The sequence below is a fragment of the Sceloporus occidentalis genome, unplaced genomic scaffold (genome assembly GCF_023333645.1).
Source record: "Sceloporus occidentalis isolate IW3139 unplaced genomic scaffold, rSceOcc1.0.p SCAF_14, whole genome shotgun sequence".
Classification (NCBI taxonomy): Eukaryota; Metazoa; Chordata; class Lepidosauria; order Squamata; family Phrynosomatidae; genus Sceloporus; species Sceloporus occidentalis.
The window spans coordinates 3,659,154-3,676,424 of NW_028316994.1; the positions used below are offsets into that span (position 1 = coordinate 3,659,154).

Genomic DNA, 17,271 nt, shown 5'->3' on the forward strand with positions numbered 1-17,271 from the left:
GTAGGAAAAGTCTTTTTTCATATCAGGAGCTGATAGAAAATATTCTGGGATAAACAAGACATGTGTGAATCTCCAAAATAAAATCAGAAAGAACAGGAACAAAATATGGGCACATTTGGTCTTTTTAATCATTCTGGATGCATCCATTGATAATATGAAGAGAACAAGTGAAAACCAAAAGAATCCAGGCTGAGTCTGATAAGCGAACCATTGCAGAGAGGACCATGAGAACCAAGAGTCCAAAGTGTGTACCTTGGTTTAAAGAGTATTCTTTAAAGAAAAGTGGGTTTTATGGGATAAAGCAAAGAGATGGAAGAGCCTGGAGTCCCATTGTTAATAAGTGACTTGTTCTCAGAAGTTTTTCTGCTATACCAAGCTCATTCCTCCCTCACCAGCCCCCAAATCCACTGAAGCAGCACCTTCTTGGGATGTGTTGTACTCACCCCCTCACTCTCCCTATGTTTCCTGGATGCCACCACACCAAACACTGCGATAGGCACCAGATGTGGCATTCTCAGAAGTGGCATGGTGTGACATTCATTCAGAGCGGGCAGCATGCTGACACGGGGGCCTCACTTGTTGCATCGTGGGGTAATAGCCCTCTGGGGCCCAAGATCTACTGCCTGGAAATCAACTCTTCCCAGGACAGCCCCCCAAGCTGTTACAAAGGCACTCATGCCTCTACATCTTTCGTTAAATTTGGATGATGGGAAAGTTTTCCGCCTCAAGAGCAACTGGGAGCTTAGCCGTGGACTGCTGGTGTTCCTGCTCTGCTCCTCCCCAAGGCTGGTTCAGAGAGCGCCCATGGTGAGAGAAGGAGCCCTTTGAATCCTGACCCATAACCCACCAAACCAATCCCTCTCCACATCATAACCCGTAGCAAAGGGGTGCTCCATAGTGCTCTGTTGGGGAATGCTACAATGTTTACTTACATGATTTTAGACTTGATCTACAAGTTGAGTCTTCCTTATCCAAAATGCTTGGGACCAGAATTGTTTGGAATTTTTGCCTATACATAATGACATAAATTTGGAGACGGGATCCAAGTCTGAACATGACATTCATTTATGTTTTGTATATACCTTATACAGATAGCCTGAAGGTCATTTTGTACATGTTATTTTTAATAATTTTTTGCATGAAACAAAGTTTGTGTGCCATCAAAAAGCAGGCACCCACATGGGCAATTTGGAATTCCAGATAAGGGAGACTCAACCTTCTTCAGATGGTAACATGCATCAGGGACGTAGCCAAGGGGGGGTTCTTGGGGTCCGGACCCCCCCTTCCGTTAGAAAAATGAATGATGCGTGCTGCCACGCCGCTGCACCCAAGCCCCAATATAATGGTGGCACTTAGTCTGCCCCCCCCTTCCTAAAATCCTGGCTACGTCTCTGGATGCATCATGGACTCCAGAACTCAAGCTCAAGCCCCCCTAAAACTAGACCCCTCTCCAAATAATCTCACAAAATTGGTTTACCAAAGCTCTATGTTCGTCAGGCTCCTTAAGATTTGTCAATCAGAAAATGTGCCAAGTTATTAAACACTAAGAACTATTAAAAGAGGTACTGTCATTGTACCCTTACAGGAATAATAAAATGTGCTTGTCATCTATTGTGTGCACATTAACTTGGAAGTAAGTTATGCTGACCACATGGCAGGTACTTCTAACTATAAGTTGTGTCTGTTAGGGTCTTTGTATTTATGGATATTTTTATGATAATGCATGGGAAAAACAATTTGCCCTCCACCTGGAGGTACCTGCAAGCGGGCAAAATTTAAAAACAAATTACCTGCGAAATGTTAAGTTACCACAGCCTTAAAAACAGTCCTGGGGGCCCTAAAATGTATAATTTAATTTACTTGGAAAACTGATGTGCCTTCCCTGTCACATTTGAGGACATGTTCCATACCAAAGTCCTTCCCTGATGGTACTCTGACAAAGATCTTTTGGCCAAGCTGTGTCATGGACAGCCTCTTAACCCTATCCAGAAAGGAGACTTGGGATCAAGAAAACCAAAAGATGGTTATTCCTTTAACATGAATGTTTACTGATGTCATGTTTCTGAGATGATTTCATCCACAATAATATCCCCCTAAATTATTATTATTTCTTTCTTTCCTTAAGGCATTTGGAGATGGTTACTGAAAGATGATTATTATGACATTATGTAGGCTTGCATCAGAAGCATTAGGTATTCCCAATTGCTAGATAAGGTCTTTCAAGAATGCAAAGTCAATCAGTTTAGCCTTGAAAATGACACAGGGTTCTCTCTCAGAGTTTGGAAATGTTGGCTGCCATTCTGTTCAGTAGTTGCAAGAGCATAAACTGGACTTGTGATTTTGGAACTTTTGAGGGTTCACATTTATGGTTGCTAACAACCAAACATGACCTCCAAAATACACCCTTTCGACCAGGAAGTGCTCCAACTGAAAGGTTTCCAAGGTGTTGCAGAAAGGAGTGCTAGGAAACAGTGTCTTTCGTGGTCTCCTGACCATGGAGTGTGTAGAGACAAGCAGTTGTAGAAGAACTCAAAGGGATCTCTCCAGCTGCCTGGTCTCAAGATGCCCTGAAGTGGAAGAGTGCTGCAGTCATCATCTCACAGCTTCACTATATGAAGCACTTCAGAAACGGTTCAGTTGGGTGCTGCCTAGTTTAAGAGGTAGGCTTTTCGGTGTGTGGCATCATCAGACATAGCTATGATGATGGAGCTCCATCATCATAGTTACGTCTGATGATGCATCTTGGCCATTATTTTTTCATATTTCAGCTCCCAGAATCTTCTAGCCACTTTGGACAATGGCTATGCTGCCTGTGGGATTCTGAGAATAATAATCTCAAAAGAAACATTTCCAGGTTTTATCCCTCTGTCTTCATGAGTGTTTCCTGTAACAGATGAACAAAATAACCTTTCTGGGATTTTCTTCCCCTCACCCTGTATTTCCCTCTGTCCCTCCAAGCTTCTTTCTGTCTGCCGACGGGTTCTGGGCTACCGACTATGGAGCTCAGTGCTCCGTTTTACACTGTATGGACAGTTTGTGGCTGGAGAAACTCATGAAGAGATCAAGGAAACATTGCAACGGCTCCAAGGTTTGGGGATCCACCCTCTTCTCGCAGTCCCTATAGAGGAAGATGTGGGGCAGGCAAGGGAAGGGTGAGTATTGGATGAGCTGAAAACAGGGTCAGGGTTTAGGCCATAGGAGAGAAACTGGGTCAACTATCAAGTTGACTTCAACTTATAGTGGCCCTATGAATAGGAGAACCCTCCAAGTCATCCTGTTATTAACAGCTCTGCTCAGGTCTTACAGACCTCACAGGCCATAGCTTCCTTGATTGAATTTATCCATCTGCAACGTGTGTGCTAGTACTGGCTAAAGACGCCTAAAGGATCCTGTCTGATCTTGGAAGCTAAGCCGCATCAGCCATGATTAGTACTTGGATGGGAGACTACCAATGACTACCAGGTGCTATAGGCTGTATTTTAGAGGAAGGAACTGGCAAAACCACCTTTAAGTATTTGTTGCCTAAGAAAACCCTGTGAAATTAATGGGGTCACAATGAGTTGACAGATTACTTGAAGGCTCACACATACACCAAGGAGAAGATGGCAAGAAACCTGGGCATGGGCCTGCATAAATATTCTGGGTAAGGGTGAATTATGAGGTAGAAGGGAATATTAAATTATACTCTCTTCTGACTTTAGTTTTCTGTCAACACTTGAATCATGGGGGAGTTCTCCAAAACCAAACCTACATAAGCTTATCATTTTAGAAGGCTACAAAAGGAAACAGCTAGCATGGTGTAGTGGTTCAAACACTGAAATGCCACTGTTTGGCTTGCTTGCCAGAGGTTTAAAAGAGATGGGGCAAGCATAACATCTGGGTTAGGGAGTTCCACAGTCAAGGCACTGCTACAGAAAAAAACTGTTACATGTATCCACCAACTGAACTCCACAAAGTGTTGTAACACACAACAGGGCCTTCTCTAAAGATATCAAATTTCTGGGAGGCTCATAATGGGAGGAGGTAGTCCTGGCTGCAAGTAATTTAGGGCTTTGTAGGTCAACGCTAGCACCTTGAATTGATCTTAGAAGCAAATTGGAAGCTCATGTAATTCTTGCAGGGCTGGTGTTATATAGTCTCTACAATGCACACCTGACACCAGTCTGTTGCTGCATTTTGCACTAGTTGCAGCCACTGAACACTTTTCAAGGGCAGCCCCCCCATAGAGTGCATTGCAGTAGTCTAACTAAGAGGTAACTAAGGCATGAACTACTGTGGCCACATCTGACCTCCCCCCAAAAAGGGGCATAGCTGGCACACCAGGCAAAGCTGGGCAAAGGCACTCCTGGCCACCATGGCATTGGGTCCAAGATTACCCCCAAGCTATGAACCTGATCTTTCAGAGGGAGAGCAACCCCATCCAGATGAACAGTGTAAGAAACAGTCAGAACAAACACCTCTAATTTTAAGAGCCAAAGAACAAGTGAAATAGCACAGATTAAACTTTCTCCACTGATTGTCAGGGATAAGGTCAGACTTTGGTGCTTGAGGGGCATCGGGAAAATGGGAAGGTGTTGCTTTCCATGTGTGGTTGCTGTTGAATGCTTGGGGGAGATTCTAGAGTGATGAGGATTCTCTTGCTGTTTCCTGACCAGGGAAGAATGGTATGAGAAGAATACCCATGCCATGCTTACCTGCCTGGATCTGTCAGTGGAGGGTGCCACCAATCCTATGATGCAGCTGAAGGTGACCGCACTGATGGCAGCTGAGCTCTGTGTGAGTAATTTTGAACAGCAGAAAAAGGGCCACTGAGATTGTGAGCAGGGGTGGGAAGAAGCTTTGAAGGGGAAGTAGGAAAGGGAAATAGTGCTGCCAAAATGGTCCTTTTCAAAATAACAATAATGAACAGTTGAAATTTATGGCATGTAGGACTGACAATCAGGAAATTGCTACAGGTTGAGTCTCCCTTATCTAGAATACTGAAATCCCAAATACTCCAAAATCCAAAACTTTTTTTCATGGATGGCTGAGATAGTTACACCTTTGCTTTCTGCTGGTTCAGTGTACACAAACTTTGTTTCATGCACAAAATTGTTTTAAAATATTGTATAAAATTACCTTCAGGCTATGTGGCTTAGGTATACATGAAACATAAATGAATTTTGTGTTTAGACTTGTGTTTAGCTCTCCAAAATATCTCATTATACAGGCAAATACAGGTATTCCTAAATCAAAAAAAATCTGAAATCCAAAACACTACCAGTCCCAAACATTTCAGATAAGAGAGAGACAACCTGTAGTCACAAGTTTGTGTTCTGCCTAAATACCAAATGAAAGTGTTGATTCAGTTCACCTAGGTCCCATTCTCACTAGCCCATTTGCTCTGGATAGAACTGGGCAGATCCAGTTGCCCCCATATCGAATATGCTCGGAAAGAAGTTCATACTACCCTTTACCTCGATCGATGCAGTTTGCCCCTCTGAAGTTCACATTTGCAGTACCACTTTAAAATGGAGCCTTCTTTGTTGTCAGTTAAATTCACTTCCGCTTTCGTCAAAGGTGACATATCCTACAGCCATTGGCCAACCAAATGGGTGCTTTCCCAACTCCTTTTAAAAAAAAAACTGGTGGCAGTGTGCGCATATTCTGTCAACTTGTCAAATTTAAAAACCTCCAAGTGTGTGTGTGTGTTGTGTGTATTTGGGTCATTACAGATTATGGCAACGCTAAAATGACCCCATCCTGGGGTTTTCTTGGCAAGATTGGTTCTGAGGAGATTCGCCATTGCTTTTCCCCTGAGGCTGAGAGAGTGTGACTCCCCCAAAGTCATGGGTTTCCACAGCCTTCCCTCTGAATGCCAGCCTCTAGCTTCCCCTTCTCTTCCAGCTCAGCATTTCCTCCTCTTTGGAACTTCTTCCCTTCAAGCCCAATGCCACCTCTGAAGCCATTGCCTCCCTCCCCATGCCATCCTCTTCCTGTCACAATAATAATAATAATAATAATAATAATAATAATAATAATAATACCTCACCTCAGAATGCCATCTCTGCATCCTCTTTCTTTGCTTTCCCTCCGATTGCCGCCCCAGAATGCCTTACATACACATACACGTATGTTGCAAAAGCATTCACGTATTGTATCAATTTGCCAAAAAGGAAGCACAAGCATGCGCATATTCTGTCACACACACACACAAATATTTTTTTAAAATGCCACTTGCAAAGTAGCAAGCAAACGAAAGGGAAATGTAGCACAAGCAGAGACAGTCTATCAATAGGTATCAATCTGTAGAACAAGCATTCGCATAATCTGTCAAAAATAAATTACAAAAAGAGAGAGAGAGAGAGAGAGAGAGAGCTTCCTGACAGAGGGGAGGCATGTTCCATCCTCTGCCCTCCCTCTGCCCTAAATCCCTCCCTTGAACTTGACTCGATCATGACCGGGGCCAACTTCACCTTTGCCAGCAGCAGGGAAGAAATGGGTTTTCCTAAAAGACACGGGAAATAATCCACTTTCGGAAAAACCGCTCCAAGGGGGATTTGACCTGGATCGATTGTGAAAGACCCTAATTCTGATGTGTTTAAGTCGGTGCGAATGGGAACTTCTGACTTTTAACCCGGGTTACAATTTGGTACAAAAGGTAATCTGAATGGCTCCCTAGTTATGCATTTATCTGGAAAACTAACATATTGCCTATATTCATATGTTATGTGATGCACTTCGAAAATTATAGGATTTTGGGGCATGTTGCTCAGTTGACATAAAAGGAAAAGCAATCCAACCCTCAAACAAGGGACATCCCTTATAATAAGGTATGCCTGCCAATCCTATAAGGGACAAACTTTCTGACCCTTAAATAAAGGGCATCCCTTATAATAAGAGACACAGCAATGCTAATGAGCAGAAAGGTCGATAGCTGTAGTTTAGAGTGTTATGTGGCCTCAGTCAGTAATGTGTGTGTACCAAATAGGAATAAAACCTGGTGTACACATGCAACAGGATGATGGTAGCCTATAGTGGTCTGCAGATGGAGAAGGCCATTTTAAACTTATCTCTCATGTTTAAAAATAGAACATCCCAAACTCTCTGCAAGTAAAATCTAGCACTTCAAAAAGTAGGCTTCTAGCCCAGCCAACGTGTATGTTGTTGTGCTACTTTTCTACTTGCTCAGTTGTGGTTTTGTTTTTAATGTTGAGGACATGCAGAAACATGAGCTCTTCCTACAACTGTTTAAAAAGTAACACCATTTCCACCTTCTGTCACCTCATGTAGCACATTTAGACCTAATTCTGGGCCTGGCCCTGGGCTACATGAATTTATATTTGGGGATACACTTTTTTCCTTTTCTTCACAGAAAACGATTACATTGCATCTGCAAGAACAAGACGGGAAGTTGGATCTGAGCTTAGAAAGAGTGGTGGCTACCATGAAAGGAGAAGTGAGTCTCTTATTCACTTCTGTCATCCCATTCCTTAATTCTTCTTGACTTTCTAGATTTTCTTAGCAAACTAGATGATTTAAACATATTTTAAAATATGTGTTTTTCCCTCTTAACACCAGGATGTGAACTTTGGCTCCCTGACCCCAGAAGAGAACCAGCATTTCCGTAAATCTTTGCGTCGTCTCAATTCTGTGGCACAGGTACCACAAAAAATAGTTTCACGACTGAAGCTTACATCAGGCTGGGTCTTGTTACAGGCAGTAAAGCTGGCAGGAAGAATTTACATTTAGGCACCATGTCCAATTAATATTAATACTTGAGAGCAAAGGCGCATCTACTCTGTAGAAATAATGCCATTTGACACCACTTTAAGTGCTGTAGCTCCATCCTATGGAATCCTGGGATTGGTAGCTTGACAAGGTCTTCAGCCTTCTCTGCCAAAGGATGTTAGTATCTCACAAAACTACAAATCCCAGGATTCTGTAGATAGAGCCATGGTAGTTAAAGTGCATTATTTGCACTTTAACTGCATTATTACTACAGCTTAGAGATGCACCCCAAATCTGACTGAATTAAGTGGAATTTATCTTCTGAGTAGATATAGAAAGGGCTGTGCTGTTAATTTTTTGTTTCACATTATGCCTCGTATTGTTAGCAACAGACTTTTAGAAGAGACACAAATAGGTCAGACCACTAATTTTGCAGTTTTACTTCAGCTGTTCTAGCATTCACATGGGCCTGTTCTTGCAGTATGTCAGTAATACTTGTTCAATGAACGGTTTCACCTGCTGGCTTTTGCAATCTGAGATGCGGAAGGTGTCTCATTGCTGAAAAACAAAAAGAGATTTCTCTGATAGGAAACTCTCTGATAGGAAACTCTCATCTACTATTAAGATCCATTCCTTAAACAAGAAGAACCATACTGGACTTTTAACCAATAATCTCTACCAGAAATAAATCACTGTGTAGTTATCAATAATAATATTAATAGGAGGTGTCAACTTTCCTACTTTCTGGTTGAACATATCCGTTAATTTGGTGTCCTTTGTAATCTCCGCATAAGGAGATGTATTTCATTTCAATAATATCTCCTGCTCCAGTACGCTGTCGAAAAAGGAGTCCGTGTTCTGGTGGATGCAGAATATACCTATGTTAACCCTGCCCTGACACTTGTCACTATGGCAATGATGGCTACCTGGAACACACAACATCCGTGGATCTGGAACACATATCAGGCATACCTCAAGGTGGGTTCATGTGTTCCCTTTGTTCCCAGACAGTCTCTTCTTCTTCTGCTCCTGATATGTCCTAGAAGCAAAAAAAGATTCACTGTAATTTTGCCAATTCAGTGATGATGATAAAGTGGACCCTTAGTATCTGCTGGGGTTTGGTTCCAGGACCCCCTGTTGATACCAGAATACATGCATGCTCATGTCCCATTGAATACAGTGGCACAGTAAAAGGGTGTCACTTATATAAAATGGCAAAATCAAGCCTTGCTTTTGTGAATTTATGTATATTTAAACTATTTTCAAACCGTGGATGCTAGAATCTGTGGATAAAAAAAATCCATGGATATGGAGGGATGACTGTAGTCTCTTTTTTTATTTCTCCATCTGACCAATTTTGTCTTTTCCCCAGGACACACTGGAGCGATTGAATCGAGATGTGGCCCTCACTAAATGCTTGGGGGTCTGTTTTGGAGTGAAGCTGGTGCGGGGTGCATATCTGGAGAAGGAGCGAAAGCTGGCAAAGGAAAAGGGGTACCCTGATCCTGTTCAACCCAACTGGGAGGCTACCAATGATAGGTGAGAAGGACTCTGCCCACAGAGCTATTCCTCAACTGTATAGCCATTGACTGTGAAGAATGAAAAGCTTCATTGTCCTCATGCTGATTCAGTCTTCACATGCATGTTCATATGTAGTCAAGACCAAAGGCTGATGCCACATTGTAATATTAATGTAGTTTGACACCACTTTAACTGTCATGACTCCATCCTGTGGAATCCCAGGACCTGGAGTTTGTTCTGGCACCAGAGCTCTCTGACCGAGAAGACTAAATATCTCACAAAACTACAAATCCCAGAATTTCATAGCTTTGAGCAATGACAGTGAAATAAGTGCCCAATAGCATTAATTCTATAGTGTAGATGCAGCCCAAACCACAACCACACAACAGAGAAGAAACAAAGGACTCAGGGTTACTGAGTTTTTCGGTGGTATGAAAGATCTCAAGAAGAAACAGAAGTTGCAAAAGGATGGAACCTCCAGAACTGTTCAATGATAACTCCCTGGCATGAAACATGAACAAACTGAGTGTGAGGAAAGGGAAAGTGGAGAGAGAAGGAAATGGAATGAAGTGACTGAACAAATTGAAGGTGATTCCAGTGATGGTAGGTGTTCAAACAGAGGGAAGATATTATAAAATATTGAGAGCTACAAATTGAGATTCAGCACCTGGGAAAAGAAAACAACTGTGGTTCCAGTGGTGATTGATAAGTGATTTGGGTGCCATTTCAAATTATCTAAATGAAATCACCATAGAGAAGATCACAAGAGTACAGTCCTTATCCATGGAGTTAATCATGCACGGCTTGAAAATATTTTTTAAAATTATAAATTCCAAAAAGCAAACCTTGATTTGACCATTTTATAAAAGGGACATCATTTTACTATGCCACAGTAGTAGACTTGAGCATCCACAGGGGGTCCTTGAACCAAACCTGAAGGGTTACCAAGAGCCCATTACTTGGAATGTGCCACATTATCTGATGATACCTCACTGATTCCTAGATTCTTGAATAGAATCCGAATCACTGATGGTCCAAAATTCCAGCCAGTAATAGCTGGTAGACTGTGAAACTACCAATAGCTGCTTCTCATGGACCGCAGTGGAGATATGAAAGGTTTTATACCAATCTGGAGATTTGGGTATACTTGTCCCCCCCGTACCACCAGGAAAACAAAAAGCAAAGGAAGAATCTGGATTGGCTGGTACTCTTTTGTGAACTTCATGTTGAGAGTCTCTCTTACCTTCTGATGGCTGAGCTTCCTTTTTCTCCTTGTGAAACAGTTATCAACGCTGTTTGGATTTCAGTTTGGATCAAGTGTCTAAAGCCAGGGGGAGCTTTGAGCTGATAGTGGCCACACATAATGAAACCTCAGTGATGCATGCTGTGCAGAGGTATGAAGGGAATGGCAGAAGACGGGGTTGTCTATTTATGTAAGACACTAATGAAATGTTTTACAGTTCTGTAAGTGTGTCCATCACTTCCTCCTTAAAACTTTGTCAACCTGGACATAAGCAGTTCTGTCTGAAAGCTGTGAGAATAAGAAAAGGATGTGAGAAATGCCTTACTCAGGAGAAATAAAACTTTCTCTCCCTATGTTAAAGGGCAGCATCTCACAAAGATGCTTGAGAAAGTACATTAGATGGGAGAATAATAATGGGAGCCAAAATTATAGGGTAGGCCTCCATGCCCACCAACATTTCACAGAGGAAATCTGGGACACAACATCAGTGTGGTCCAAATGACAAAAGCTCTGAATGTGGAGGAAAACATGCTTTTCCTTGTGTCTACAAGTAAAGGCAAGAGCCTCCCCTTCCCTCCCTTTGAGTCAATTAAATGCAAACTTTGCATTTTGAGTTCAGTTTGCAGCAATCAAAGTAAGCAGAAGATGAAGGGAGAAAGTAAGAGGAGGAGAGAGAGACTGGGGCATTTTAAAAGCTACTGAAAAAGTGGGACAGCAGAAGATTAATCTGGATTGTTCCTGCCAAACTGAGACATTTGGAGAGTATGGGCCCTACCATTCGGCCAAGGGTAAGAGTCATGCAGCCCTTCACATGATGATGGCAAGCCTGGCCAGCATAGCCAAAGAATGCTGGGAACTGTAATTCAACAATATTTGGTGGGTGACATGATTCCCACCCTTGCTATGGGGGAATGGAATGAAACATCCTTTTTATGCTTCAGGGACAAAACACTCATTTTGTGGCATCAGCAACTCATACTCCAGTCCCTATCCACATCTCAATTGTAGCTGCATGCAAGCAGGCAGAACACTTAATGCACACGGAAAATGCTGTTGAAGCATGGCTTGGAGCACAGACTGTAGGTCTTAAAGAGCTGCAGAAAAATAATAGCTCCTGTTGTCTGAGACATACATCCTTTTTGGGAGGTGAGACATGCACAAGCTATTCACCACTCTGACATGTTAAAGATAAGAACAAATGACCCCTATATTATGTAAAGATCCATTTGCACCATATCCACTTGCATGCTTACAGCCATCACTGTTGAATGGCTGTGAACATGTACTTCTTACTGGCTTTTAGAATTTACACTGTTCTTTATTGCCTGGGGAACAGTGCCAGATGAAGTGATTCTGCTGCATGACATAAAGCAACAAAGATTCCCTCTGCCATTCAAGGCCCCCAAAGCCATCTGAGTTATTTGGCATGAGATGGAATAATAAGCCCCCTTCCCGTCCTTTAGCAGTAAAATATAATAACAAATTAAATACATAGGAATTCACTAGTCTTTCAAAATGCCCCCCTAGTTCGCTACTGGCAGCAGCTATTGTCCTCTTCCTAATGTAACAGCCAACTCTGTAGGCCAGTATTTTTATCCATATATTGCTAATGCACATGATGAAACACTGAGCAAAGTGACTTGCCCGAATGTGGCCAAAGAGTTAATGACTGAGCCGAAAAGTTAACTGATGCCTTCTAGCTTATGGCATATACTTTTTACTTCTGTCCGACATCCATACTCAGTGGGCTGTGCTTGTTTTAAGGATGGAAGAGATGGGTATCGACAAGGCTACTGGACCTGTCAGCTTTGGGCAGCTGCTGGGCATGTGTGACCAGGTGTCCTTGGCACTAGGTGAGTGTTATTCCACAATGATCCTGTCCTGCCGCCAGCCAGTTTCGCCTTTTCCTTCTTCCTGCCATACACTCACATCCTTTCTCTCTGTGTGTGTTTTTTCCTCCTTCCCTTTTAAAACCTTCCTTGCACAAACCTAGGTCAGGCAGGTTATGCCATCTACAAATCCATCCCTTATGGAACGGTGGAAGAGGTGATCCCCTACCTGATCCGCCGTGCCCATGAGAACCAGAGTGTCCTGCAAGGGATCAGGAAGGAACGTAATCTGTTGCACTTGGAGCTACGCAGACGGATCCTGAGGAGGTCTTGAGGAAATCTAAAAATTCCCAAAGTACAATCCCACCTTCTTGCCTCTATCCCTTCCTGGACACATACAACTAGGACCTCCCCCTCCCTCCAGTATAACATCTCCTTTCTCTGGTGTCACATCCAATATGATCTTCCAAAAGTTCATCCTTTGGCCTTGCCAGGTCTCCATGATGCCAAAACCAGAGACTCCTGTGGCTGAGCAATGTTGTGAGTCTGTGAACTAACACACACATGTACTTGCACAGAGACAGAAAAGCTAGGCAGGGTCCAGGTATTGGCATAGAGATAAAGAAGCAAAGCTTAAAATGTGAAGATCCAGGAAACTGTAGGGAGAGGACCGAGGATGTCTTTTTTCCTCAGGATGTTTGGGGTGAGTGATGAATTTGAGCTGGGAAGGGAAATCTGTGGGTGTCTAGAATTGCAGATCAACTAAATCAGTGCTACTCAAAATAGTGGTCCTTGGACCATTGCTGATCCCTGAACTAATGGCTGCCAGTCCCTGGCAAGTCGAAGAAAGACAAAAACATCTGTGTACAACAGGTACAAATATAGTGCTTGTCCTTGGCACAGGGGGAGAGGGGGATCATTGCTAGTCCCCTACATCAGATAGCCAAAGAAACACTGACCTAAATGGCTTTGTTTCAACTTGACCACTGGGCAAAATGAGGCAACCACCTCAAGTGACAAATCCTGGGGGATGGCAGTGGTTCCTTTACCGTTCTTCATGCTCTTCCCTGCCATTTCCTTCGCTTGAAGAGCAGAGTTATGAAGTCTGTTTTCATCCCCAACTTGGTCTGCTGCCTTTTGGTGTGGTGGAGAGTTCACCCCATCGTAGGCTTGCCATATCCCGCCTGTGGACAGGACTTTCCCGGTTTTGGGCGGGTCCGCACGGTCCTGCCCCGGGTTGGCCCCGCCCCCGGATTTTCCCCGCCCCCGGGCTTTGTTGCAAAGTGTGCAACAGCGGTGGCGGGGGAAAGAGAGAGAGGCCTCTGTAGGCCTCTCTCTTTGGCGGGGGGGCTTCCCTCCCCTCTTTGGCTCCGCTGGAGCCGAAGGAGGGAAAGAAGCCTCGCCTGCTGAGGCCAGACTTCTTTCCCCGCCTGAGCTCCACAGGCAAAAACGGAGCCCAGGCGGGGAAAAAAAAGCCTCCCTGAGGGGAGGATTCCTTCTCCGCTTGGGCTCCGTCCTTGGTGAGAACGGAGCCCAAGTGGAGAAGGAATCCTTCCCTCAGCGAGGATTCTTTTCCCCCTGGGCTCTGTTGGCAAAAACGGAGCCCAAGGGGAAAAGAAAGCCTCCCTGGGGGCGGATTCCTTCTCCACTTGGGCTCCGTCCTTGCTGAGAACTGAGCCCAGGCGGAGAAGGAATCCTCCCCTCAGCGAGGCTCTTTTTCAAATGTAGGACCAAAAAAAAAAGGGTCCTACATTTGAAAATTTTGTCCTACATTTGTCCCGGTTTGGAGGTCCGGACTAATGGCACCCCTACTATCGCCATCATTGAATTTAGATTCACCTAGCATTCCAGGTGAAGACTCCCCTTAATCACCACAACCAGCAAAATTTCTTGGGTGAGACATGAGTCTAAGGAGTTTATCCCATGAATATCCTGGAAAAATTCAATAATTACACGTAATGATTTCACACGACGTCGCACAAAACCCACCATTAAAGAGGTCACAAAGAAGCACTAATGCGCATCTTTTTAGTTTTGGGATTTCAGCGACAATGCATTTCTGATATCACTTTATTTGCACAATTGCATGTGATAATCATTCACACAATTACTCACCATTTCCGTTTCATTTATGGGATAATAATAGCAATAAATTTTATTTATATTTCCCACCTCTCCCTGCGGATTGAGGTGGGATTACAGCTAAAAATTCAACAATACAAAATGCAAATACAATGTTATCTAAAAATACAAACAATAAAACAGTCAGCAATACTTCTACCAATCATTAAAATATCCAATCGTCGTCTGTTCCCATACTATTGAGTCGGAAGTGGAGGTGTTCTTTAGGATCAATTATAGCAGATCAAATGGATAGGCCGGCTGGAAGAGATCCGTCTTAAGTGCCTTCTTAAAGGCTTCCAGTATAGTAATAAGGTGGATCTCTCCCGGGAGCTTGTTCCATAGTTCAGGGGCTGCGACTGTGAAAGCTTTATGGGAAGTTGTAACTAATCTGGTTTTTGTGTATCCCAGTAGTTTTCCCCCTGATATTCTAAGAGTGCGGGGCGGATTGTGTAGGAAGAGGTGTTCCCTTAAGTAACTCGGACCCAAGTCACGTAGGGCTTTAAAGGTAATAACCAACACTTTGTATTGCACCCAGAAGCTGATTGGCAGCCAATGTAAAGATTTTAATATTGGAGTGATATGGTCTGATCTAGATGTTCCCGTGACCAATCTGGCTGCAGCATTTTGGATCAACTGAAGCTTCTCAACTTGGTACAAAGGCAGCCCCATGTAGAGCGCATTACAGAAGTCTAAGCGGGAGGTTACCAGAGCATGTACTACTGCTTCAAGGTCCCTCTGGGCCAGGTAGGGGTGCAGTTGGCGTATTAACCAAAGTTGGTACTAAGCACTCCTGGCCACCGCCTCCACATGAGATGACAACTGTAGAGACGAGTCCAGGAACACTCCAAACTGTGAACTTCGTCCTTTAAAGCTTTAAATGTGCTTTAATCTCTCTTTAATGCTGAAATCAGCCCCAGTGTGATAAACTCCTTCTCTCTTGCTGTGCTGTCAATTAATCAGTATTTTCACATGGTACATTTGCTGGTAATTTTCAGCATTCTATAAATTATGGAAGTTTTGCCTTACTAGTTTGTGCTAGTTATTTATTATGGTTCCACAACTCCCTAAAATTTGGAGACGTCTCAGCCAGAATGAATAAGCTAGGCTGCTTTTATGCATACAGGCATACCTCAGTTAACAAAGCCTCTGACAAAGCAGTTCTCCTTTGCAAAATATTTTTATGAGAGCCCAGCACAGCCCCATTTTTCTTCTCTTCTGTCTAGTTGGAAGGTTTGTTGCAACATTGGCATTGGGAAGATGGTGAAAGAGGGCTTGAGAAAGACAGATTCTCAGGGCTGAGTTGCAGCAGTGTGTGTGCAATAAACAATGCAATAAAGTTTGATCTAGGAAAGAATGGGATTCTACTCTCAGTAATCCGACTGTCACTGTGTAAAGGAATGGTAAAGGAACAACAGTACAACAGCTGCCTCCAGAATCACTTACCTGAACATGTGCAAAGAGCAAAACAGCAAGAAAAGAAGAAAGCAGATTAGCCTGCTCACCAGCTACCTTGACATGTTGTAAAAGCATAGACCAGTACGTTTTGCCACCAAAATGGGAATCAGAAGAAAAGTGGAGGCTGTTTAACTTCCCCCGATGGATTTTGGAAGAAGCTTTTAAAGTTTAAGCTTTTAAGGAGCTTTAAAATAGTCTGTTGCTGTTGTCCCTTCAAGTTATTTCCGACTTATGGTTTGCTTTTGTGATATAGAAGCTCTTCCTCTTTTCATGTTATTTCTACCTCTGGTACCAAAATGTCTGTTAAAGAAGTAAAACCCAGGAACACCTCTAATTCATTCACTGCTCTGCTATTGTTGTTGTTGTGTACTGTCATGTCGTTTCCTACTTATGGCAACCCTAAGGTCAACCTATCACAGGGGGTTCTTGGCAAGTTTCTTTACAGGGGGTTTGCCATTGCCGTCCTATGAGGCTATGACTTGCCCAAAATCACCTAGTCAGTTTACATAGCTGAGCCAGAATTCAAACCCTGGTCTTCACTCAGAATCACTACACATTGGCTCATTTACTGAGAAATACCTGTACACATTTCCAGTTTGTAAAATGTCCATGCTCCCAAAGAATTGTGGGGCTGGGACTGGGATTTGGTTTGTGATATGAGCTAGGGCCAGCTGAAGACATTTTGCTGCCTGAACAGCAAACGGTGCCCTGCACCAGCTGAGTCGAGATACATAGCCTCCACCGCCAGACAAGTTATTTTTAGCTTATGAAGCAGAAAATCCCATAAACACTTCTTCCCATTCCTGGCAGCACAACTATAGCAACACCATAATAGATAAATAACAATTTCTTGCCCTTTCATGACACCCAAAATTTGTAACCGGAGTTGGTGGTCTCATTTTATCTAGTGGTAGGACTGTCACTATTTGAGGAAACTTTAGTAACAATTGAAGAATGCCATGTGCTGAGCCCTTTGTTGTTGTTGTTGTTGTTGTTGTTGTTGTTGTTGTTGACAAAGGCCACAAACAACTGAGAGAAAATCCCCCTTGTTACACCAATTGTTCAATAAGTGGGATATACAGTCCCATACTGTGTGTTCATATTTGTTCCTACTTGTTTTCATTTTTTAAGAAAGTTAAACAACTTTGGTGGGATCAGAGGCCAATTATGCTCTCCTTGGCTGCATTCACACTGCAGAAATAATCCAGTTTGACACTACTTTAACTGCCATGGCTCATTGTTTTGGAACTCTGTGAATTGTAGTTTTGTGAGACATGTAGCCTTCGCTGTCAGAGAGCTTTGGTGCCATAACAAACTACAATTCCCCAAATTCCTTAGCATTAATCTATGGTTGTTAAAGTGATGTCAACCTGGATTATTCTGCAGTGT

The 17,271-nt window shown here is 43.1% G+C and overlaps 1 protein-coding gene across 1 annotated transcript; it reads left to right on the forward strand.

Moving 5' to 3' along the window:
* Positions 1-675: 675 nt before the first annotated feature.
* Positions 676-12,637, forward strand: LOC149303584 (hydroxyproline dehydrogenase-like). The gene is made up of 10 exons (XM_089481129.1): positions 676-807; positions 2,959-3,152; positions 4,656-4,776; positions 7,355-7,438; positions 7,561-7,641; positions 8,542-8,688; positions 9,083-9,249; positions 10,515-10,625; positions 12,239-12,327; positions 12,468-12,637. Exons 1-10 carry the CDS (start codon positions 676-678, stop codon positions 12,635-12,637), a joined length of 1,296 nt encoding a protein of 431 aa, XP_089337255.1.
* Positions 12,638-17,271: the final 4,634 nt, after the last annotated feature.